The sequence below is a fragment of the Taudactylus pleione genome, unplaced genomic scaffold, assembly GCF_031769625.1.
Source record: "Taudactylus pleione unplaced genomic scaffold, aTauple2 ptg000079l, whole genome shotgun sequence".
In the NCBI taxonomy this organism is placed as follows: domain Eukaryota; kingdom Metazoa; phylum Chordata; class Amphibia; order Anura; family Myobatrachidae; genus Taudactylus; species Taudactylus pleione.
In genome coordinates, this window is record NW_028284481.1 from 3,775,699 (window position 1) to 3,784,655 (window position 8,957).

General features: G+C 47.8%; 1 protein-coding gene across 1 annotated transcript; it reads right to left on the bottom strand.

Annotated features, from left to right (window-relative positions):
- Positions 1-441: 441 nt before the first annotated feature.
- On the bottom strand, positions 442-8,336 carry LOC148532336 (hemoglobin heart muscle subunit alpha-type-like). The gene is made up of 3 exons (XM_088467974.1): positions 8,162-8,336; positions 1,962-2,166; positions 442-744 (listed from the first exon to the last, which is right to left on the bottom strand). The coding sequence occupies exons 1-3, from the start codon at positions 8,254-8,256 to the stop codon at positions 634-636; spliced, it is 411 nt and encodes a 136-aa protein (XP_088324100.1). The 5' UTR covers positions 8,257-8,336; the 3' UTR covers positions 442-633.
- Between the last annotated feature and the right edge of the window lie 621 nt (positions 8,337-8,957).

The window sequence follows — 8,957 nt, forward strand, 5'->3', positions numbered from 1 at the left end:
CTACAAATAGAATGGAGTCACAGGCTGGCTTGTGACTATAGATGGTTCAGACTTGCTACTTGATTACTCAAGAATGTTAAAAATATTCAATTAGATAAGTTGTTCTTCGATCTCTAAACATGGCTGATCAGGTCTGACAGGAGCTACTGAAGAGGAAGCCCCCACCCCACATTAATGTCATGAAGATTCATCCCTTAATGATGAAACCATCTAAAATCTATATTACTCCTGCAGCTGACCAGGACACCTAGAGGAGACTGCAGTGTCCCAGAAACCTACAAGTTACTGGTATCATCTGAAGAGTGGATCTTTGTCAAGCAAGGTGGAGGCATCAGTCTACACTAGTCCTACATTATAAATCCAGAAGTGATCTGACCAAAACATTATCTGCATCAGTGTGTTGTGATGTTGCTTTAGGCACAGCTATACAAGGAGAAGATCTACAGTTTCAGAAATTAATTTTATTTAATAACAGGACAGGCAAACCCATTTCAGTACAATGCATGATCAAGTAACGCTCAGCATTCTGTTAGTCTTCGAGCATCATGCAGGTGGTTAGACACCAAGGTGACAGGAGCCATGTTATTGAAGACCTCACATTCTGGATACAGCAGACCATTCCTCCTCTTCCCTCTAGCTGGAGATCAGGTTAGCAGCAACTGCACTGAGGAACTTGTCACAGGCCGCCCGGTCTGCATCAGGGAAGTGCTTGACAATGACCTCTAGGAGGCAGTCACACATCAGCTGGGGAGAAGAAGAGTAGTAGCTCCATTTAGTATAAAGCAATCCATGAACATATTGTGCGAGATTCTGATGTACAGGAGAGTACTATGTTACAGACACCTGGACTGCTGAACTCGCCTGTGATCAGGGACACATCCATAACCCTGCTTGGCCTATCCCTTTGACACAAGGTGAAAGGCTGGTACCTTAAATTTGACCAATTACTTCTATTGGTTATAGTCTAATGTTAATATACATTACGTCTGAAGGCAACAGGTCTACTCAGTCAGCTTGTCCTACCATTCCCAGCCACCTTTGCTGAACCCCTAAAATGAGGCCTTGACAAGCTGGTCTAGCACAAGAGGCTCGGTTTAATTGAAGACTTGATCATTTAGCCACTTACCCAGTAATACAGTAGGTTGCATAAGATGTCAGGTACCCACTCAGATGCAGACTTATCTTTAGGAGGTCACCAGGCATAAGAAACCCTTGCCTATTCATATCAACATATACATAGTTTACCATATACTGTAGCTTTTCAGCCTGGTCACATTAGCTCACCGATACTTTATCAGAACCACTGCTGCTTCCTTGTGGAGGTAAAGTGGTTACAGAGTATAAAGTTTGGACTTCCCTGTAAATTCCAGTCAGTTAAAAGTACCAATAACCAGTTGGGCATAGCACTTTGTGTAGGGCATGGCATCTTATGATGCACAGTAGCGGCTATGATGGCAATCTAGGGGTGCTGTATATTGGTCATAAGGTTATATGAAGAAAGGAGTAGGGCAGTTAAACAAGGCCATAAGCTGCCTGAGGGAAGTGCTAGTAGCCATCTTAATAGCCAGCTCACAGCACTTGGTCCTCCAATTTTCTAAAAGGTAAATTCTACATTGAAGTGATGGCCAAAGCCCACTAGTTTGATTGAGGTCTTTACATTCGGAAACAGGGTTGACTACAAGATAGGGAACAGATGCACATTTATGCAAGTTCTGATGGCACCATTCTACCTTTGTGACATAACTGCAGAATGTCATCCACAACCGCAGAGGTAGGTTATTGCCTTGTGATATATTTGGGCAATCAGCAGGTTCTGTTAATCTGTCAGCACTGGTTTGTTGTTGTAGGCAATACAATTCCTGTTGCATATTAACAAGAGAACGCCAAGCTGCACTGCAGTAATAATTAGGCTTCCTATACAGGTAACGTTCCTTTGCATATTACACAGGTCACATGCTCACCTTGATTGTAGCTACAGTCAGTTTCAGCTTGTTTGTGTGCATGTCTCGGAGGCTGGACAGGTTCCCTGCAAGGTCTCCCAGGTTCTTCAGGGCTTCTACACAGGCACTAATGATCTTCCCTCCCTGGGTGTGTAGATACTTGGAGCCAGGACTCAGGTCATTGTCACTGAAATGGGACTTGGTCTCAGGGTGGTTCTGGAAGAGCCTGAGAGAAGATCAGTAGTTACATTGTAGAGGTTACATAAAGCCAGAATGTAAATCCTTACAGCTCCTGATTTATGGGGAGAGACAGCCTAGTTGTGCATACAATGTCAGATTTTTCTTCTGATCTGAATGATAACGATTTAAAAAAATTGTTCATATCTGAAGGAAAATCTGACATGTCTGAACGATGCATGTTCCCGATGGTCAGATAACGATATCCGACATGTTTGCACGATTCCATTCATTTTAATGCAGTCAAAAATTGTTAATTGTTCATCTGACCGTGTGTATGCTCCATAAGACTGAGGTGTGGGGAGCTACAACTCCGAGATAGAGATAGAGAGAGCTCTATCTATCACACATGGTGCTGTACTAGTCATTCTATTCTGTGCAGGTTCCCCAGCAATATATCACCTCTGAGGGAGACTATGCATTATAAGATGGGAATAGGCAATTATACAGGTTTATGTGAACTAGAATTACATGCATGTGCCAACACAGCTAAACTGTACATGAAGTCCAGATAACCAATTATACATCTATCACAGTAGAATAGCCATGTCCTAAATATTTTATCAAGACACAATAGACAGATTAGCCATGTATCATTATAATGCAGCCATCACATCCTGGGGAATCAGGGATGGGTTGTACGAATGGAACAGTTCAATAAACTTTGGGTAAAATGATTTCAGCTGGATACTAATGAGAAATGTGACAGCCAGAAAACACAGTATGGTCAGTTACAGATTACAGCTAGGGAAATGGGAAAGCCACAACAGCATCACCAATTTCTAATGCTAGGCATAGACTATACCAGAGGTTCCCAAACACGGTCCTCAAGACTCCTACCGTTCAGGTATTAAGGCCCCCATACATCAGTGACAGATTGCCACGATACGGCGATCCAGAGATTCCGGGTCGGCACATCAGTAAAATCCAACATGTTGGATTACACAGATTTGCCAATCACGATCAAAGTGACGAATCGCGGAACATTGATGTCCGCTGGTCGGCTTTCCCGTTCAGATCACACCGATCCGCCTCTGCTGTATGGGAGCCTTTAGAGATATCCGTGGTTGAGCATAGGTGTCTAAAGCAAGTTGACTGAGGTACTAATTAAGCCACTTGTGCTCAACCATGGATCTCTCTAAAACCTCAACTGTTGGGGAGCCTTTAGGACCGCGTTTGGGAACCTCTGCACTATACAGTTGTCTGTCCATTGTGGTTTGTTGGCTTGAAAATCTGGTAGTGTATGGGTGCAAGACACAACAACCCATTTGCTCACACACCGGAAGACAGACAAAAATGGTTGTTCAGACAAATTAAGTTAAATCAAACATTTTTAACCAGTTTGAACAATAGTTTGTTTTCCAGTGTTTGGGATCTTATGGTTGAATTTAGTTTGCTCCCATACTGTACATTACCTGGTTTTCATTCCAACCAGATTGGACAGATAATTATATAGCGAATGCCCAGCATAAGATTTTAGCAGCAATCTTCTCAGAGTCCATGTCACTGTGACCAGGGGCGTATCTATAATGGGTGCAGGGAACCCGGGCCCCTGGGTCCAGGGGGCCCCGCACTGCACACCTATAATATTACTTACCTCTCCGGAGTCCCACGTCAGCGCGGGGGTCTGGCGCTGTAAAACGACTGGAAAGTGGCCACTCTCCCATCATATGCTCAGTACAGGGAAAAATGGCCACCACGGCCATTTTCCCAGTGACCTGTGCATACACTATAGACTCTGGGCACGAGTGTGCCTAGAGTCAAACTCCGGCGCTGGCCGCGCACATCTCAGTGCGCTGCCGGCCAGAGAGGAGGGGGCCTGTGTCGGAGACTGCACACGGGCCCCCTCCTCTCTAGAAACGCCCCTGTGTCTGACAGACCTATCCTGTTACCTAGAACACCTTTATATAACCACATATGGGCCATTAGGGGACCATGGGCTCTATTTACTATAATCTGCATATTGAATTCAGATTGTAGTGTGATATTACCGAGTGAATTTGCATTGCGACTTCAGGCAATATCACAGGGATTTACTACAAATCCCTTGCAGGGACAGAGCTTGCGATAAAGCTCTGTCCCTGAGAATCCCCTTCGGAGCCTTATCACGGTATTTTCGCAAAAAATACCATGATTAAGTGCCCGCGCATGCGCCGACCGGTCGCCGCTGCTACCCCCCCTTCGGCGCTAAGCCCCGCCCCCCACGATCGTGGACCCCCCCTCCCCCTTACTTACACTTACCTGCATGCTCCGGTGATGTTCTCCATTCCTCCAGTCAGGTGATCTCCCATACTGCACTGGGGCCCGATCACCTGATGACCGGGCCGCAGTGCACTGTGGGAGACCAGCTGACTGGAGGGGAGTCATCACCGGAGGCCCGATCACCAGTCCCTGGAGTCAGGTAAGTAATTTTTTTTTTCTTTTTTTTACAGTAATCAGCTTGCGGTCTGTTTAGACCACACAGCTGATTACTGGGGCCAACTCCTGGCTCTGCTCTCCCCGTTAGAGCAGGGCAGGAGGCCGGTAACCGGGGGAAACCCTGGATAACGCCACCTCCAGGTGGCGTTATTATCACAGGGCTTTCCCTGATATTTTTTTCACATTTATTTTTAGTAACTTTGGCCCTCATTCAGAGCCGTACACTCTGAGCAGAGCGCACGCTCTGCATGAGGGCCGGGCTCCATTTTCATGGAGCGTCCTCCTGGACGCTCGTATAGCTGTGGGTCACCACCCACAGGCTATACGAGCGTGCATTTTGATGGCCGCGATGGTCGTGACCATTGCGACCATCGAATTTGCGAGCCGGAGCCTGCGGTTGAGGTTTTCAACCGCAAGCTCCGGAGTGATTTTGGCTCTATCAGAGCCAAAATCACTCCCACTGACATCACTAGTGATGTCAGTGGGCCGGCTTCTGACGGGAGGCGTTCCCGTGGGAACGCCTCCCGTCAGAAGCCGGCCCACTGACATCACTAGTGATGTCAGTGGGAGTGATTTTGGCTCTGATAGCACGCTCTGGAGGCACGCCCCCGGCACGCCCACCAAAGGGGGCGTGCTGTCAATCAACATTGACAGCACGCCCCCTTTGATCGGACACAACGAGCGAAGGAAAGTCCTTCGCTCGTCGTGTCTGGCGCATGCGCACGACGGAGCTCCCTCAGTCGTGCGCATGCTCAGTGCAGACCATCGACCCACTTGCGAGCGGACAGCCGCTCGCGAGTGGGTCTGAATCAGGCCCTTTGGCCAGATCACATTTCCCATTACAGTTATGGGAAATGCGATCTGATTACTAAAAATAAGTGATACTAGGGGTTGGAGTAGAATTTTATGAATTCTACTCCAATTGCCCTGTAATAGCTATAGGTGATACTAAAATAATGTGAAAACACAAAACACCATTTTTTCACTTTATTTTAGTAAATATAATGTTAATAAATAGAGCCCTCTGTGACATACAACTATGCTCATGCAGGATATCCCTCTAACCTGGCCTGTCTGAGAACTCCTAGGATTGGAGACCGAGACTAGTGATCAGATCAGGTGTTTTCAACTCCAATTTCCAGGACCCACAGCTCATGTTTTTTGGATTTGTTTAATTATGCACAAATAACTTAATCTGTTTTGCTTGTTCAGAAGTCATCCCAGATTTAAAGAAAGAAACCCTGAAATCATGACCTGTTGGTGGTACTTATGGATTGGCTTTGAACACCCTGCATTAGATCTACAAGTGGAAGATACAGGCTGAGAGACATATGCTGCACTAATTTAAGAGATAAATATACAAAGTGCACAACTGATTTATCAGTCAGAACTCCCCCATCCTTGGCAAAGCTCTTAAACAGTGGCGTAACTTCATCCCAGGTGCCCGGAGGCAAGATAAATGTTGATGCCCCCCTGAAACTAAGATGTACCACCCCCCAGCACCTATGCCAGCCCCAGCTGCCGCCACCCTCCTTATGCAGTTCCTTTTGTCTAATGCCCCCCAGTAGTGGTCCCCCTATGCAGTGTCCACCTATGTAGTGCCCCACAGTAATGGTCCCCCTATACAGTACCCCCCTGTAGTGAGGGCCCCCCCCATAAAAAAACAACAAAAAAAACATACCTTTATCCCTGCTCCAGTGCTGCTGCCGTCCATCCCCGGCGTCCGCTCCTCGGCACTATGGGAGTGACGTCATTACATCACTCCCATAGTGCACTGCGGGACCCGGAAGACGGAGGGAGCTCTGTCCTCCGGCTGCCGCCGGGGGTTTGAATAGGAGCCGGGCGCCCGCTGGTAACACTCAGCGGGTGCCCGGCAAATGGAGGGTGTGACCACACCCCCTGCGATCAGCTGTGCTCCTTCTCCATGCAGCTCTTGGGGACAATGGAGCCAGGTGCCCCCTTCAGGGCTGGCGCCCGGTGGCAAATGACTCCATTGTCTCCAGGAGTTCCGCCACTGCTCTCAAATACAACCCCTGTTACACTAAACTTGTCATGGGAGAGACTATAGTTACTATAAGTGAGCTTCTGCATTGTAACACTGCCAGGTAATACACACGTGTCCCAGTATTCTAGTCATCACTATAGCAGTCCGCAACACCTGCTGTAGGTGATTGAGGTGTTAGGACACTATGCAGGTGCACGTACCTAGTAACCCCACTTCTGCAAGCCATGAGAACCACACTGTGGCTAAGGGGAGGGATGCAGGAGAGACATTCTATTATACAGCTCCCTCCCTCTGACAGGAATCGGTATGAAATACCGCCGGCCGCATGCTATTCCCGGCAGCCCGACACTGGAACAGATCCCGGCAGCGGCAGGCCGACAGCGCTGGAAATCCCGATCGTCCTCAAGTATTAACTAACCCAACACCCTCACCGTCCCTTAGGGGTACCCAAGTCCCCCTGGGGGGTGCTTAACCCTAACCTCCCGAGGGTGTGCCTAATCCCAAGTCCCCTCCGGGAGCCCTAAACCTAACCCTCCTCCCCCCGTGGCTGTCCGCTCACGGCGCCAGGCATCCCTTCGATCGGGATGCCGGGCACTGGTCTCCCGGCGTCAGGGAAATGAGCGGCGTCTACATCTAGACGCCGGGCATTCCACCCTCACTGGGATATGACCGTGGGGAAGCCGGCTGTCGGTATAAGGTCAGCCGGCTTCCCGATTGCATCCCCTCTGACATGCTGTCCAGTAAACAAGGATACAGGATTTTTCTTGTGAGAAACCAGCACATCCCATACACATAGCACAGTCACAGCACTGAGGATACTGCAGTCACCCAACCACCTCATTTTTAAGCAAAATTGGAAAAAAAAAAATTAATTTCTAAACATTAAGTTACTGTCTAAGGAGAAAGACAGGGGAGTAACTCTGTATAAGAAGGCCCCATAGCAAACATTTGATCCCCTATGTACAACCAAATAGTAAAAAACATAACATGTTACTCTCACAAGGAAAGATGGGCCCCATAGGAGCTGCACCACCCATAGAGACAGATCCCACCACCAAGAGGCACCCAGAGGAGACAGGTTAGTGACACCATATGACTGCAGGAGCTGGTGATGGGTTATACTTACAGCTCAGGGAGCAATAGGTCCTTATTCTCTAGGTGACAGGGTTCTGTCTACATAAAGACTTGTAGGACCCATCATGTTCCAGGTTAAGAACATTTTATGTAATACATTGGACCTCATTTATCAACGAGTCTCACTCAAAACTAGTGATAAATATCACTTTTTATGATAAATACTGCTCCAGCCAATCAGATCCCAACTGTCACAGTTGGGAGCCGATTGGCTGGAGCACCATTTATCATAAAAAGTGATATTTATCACTAGTTTTGAGTGAGACACTCGTTGATAAATGAGGTCCATTGTGCACAGTGGTAAGACAACCAGAGTCCTTGATGCTGCTAGCACCATTAGTTATTACAATACTTTTAAAAAAGTTACAGCTGGAAAAAGAAGGACTGTGTTTAAAAACCAGGACATAAAACCCTACAGAAGTCTCACCTGTCCATAACCTCACACCCCAACTCCTCAGATTTAAGGGCAACCTTCTCAAACAGAGAGTCCATAGCAGCCTTCTCACTGTCTGACAGAACCATCCTGTTACCTAGTGACCTCTCTTCCTTAGCTCAGTGCCCACAGAGTACAGAGCTCAGCCTGCACTAATAACCAGGGCTCTAGGAACACCTTTATATAGGTACACATGGGTCATTAGGGGACCATGTGACTGACACACCTGTGCTCATGCAGGATCTCCCTAATACCTGGCCTGTCTGACAATCCTAGGACTGGAGCCTGAGATTAGTGAATAGATTTGGGCAGTGGTTCTTAAACTCGGTCCTCAGGACCCCACACAGTTCACGATTTCCAGATCACCCAGCAGGTGCACGGAGTACTCATTACTCACTGACAAATTTTAAAAAAATCCATAGATGGAGCGAATTATTTCACTTGCAATTCTGTGAGGAGAGATTCTCTGAGGAGACCTGAGTTTGAGAACCTGTGGATGAGGGGATCACAACCGGGGCCGGCCCCAGGCACTCTCCATGCGTGCGACCACACAGGGGCGCCGGGGTCCAGCTGCAAAAGATCCCGCCCTCCACCCACCTACTTCGCTTATTATGTTGTGCTCTGGGGGAGGGCGCAGTGAGGGAAGGGGCAGGGGGAGCACGGGACAGCTCTGGGTGCCGAGACACCAAGCACAGGCCCTGATCACAACTGCAATCCTCAAGTGCCATCAGCAGTTCTTGTTTTTAGGATAGCTTTAATGATGAACAGGGAGTTGATCATTATACAGGGT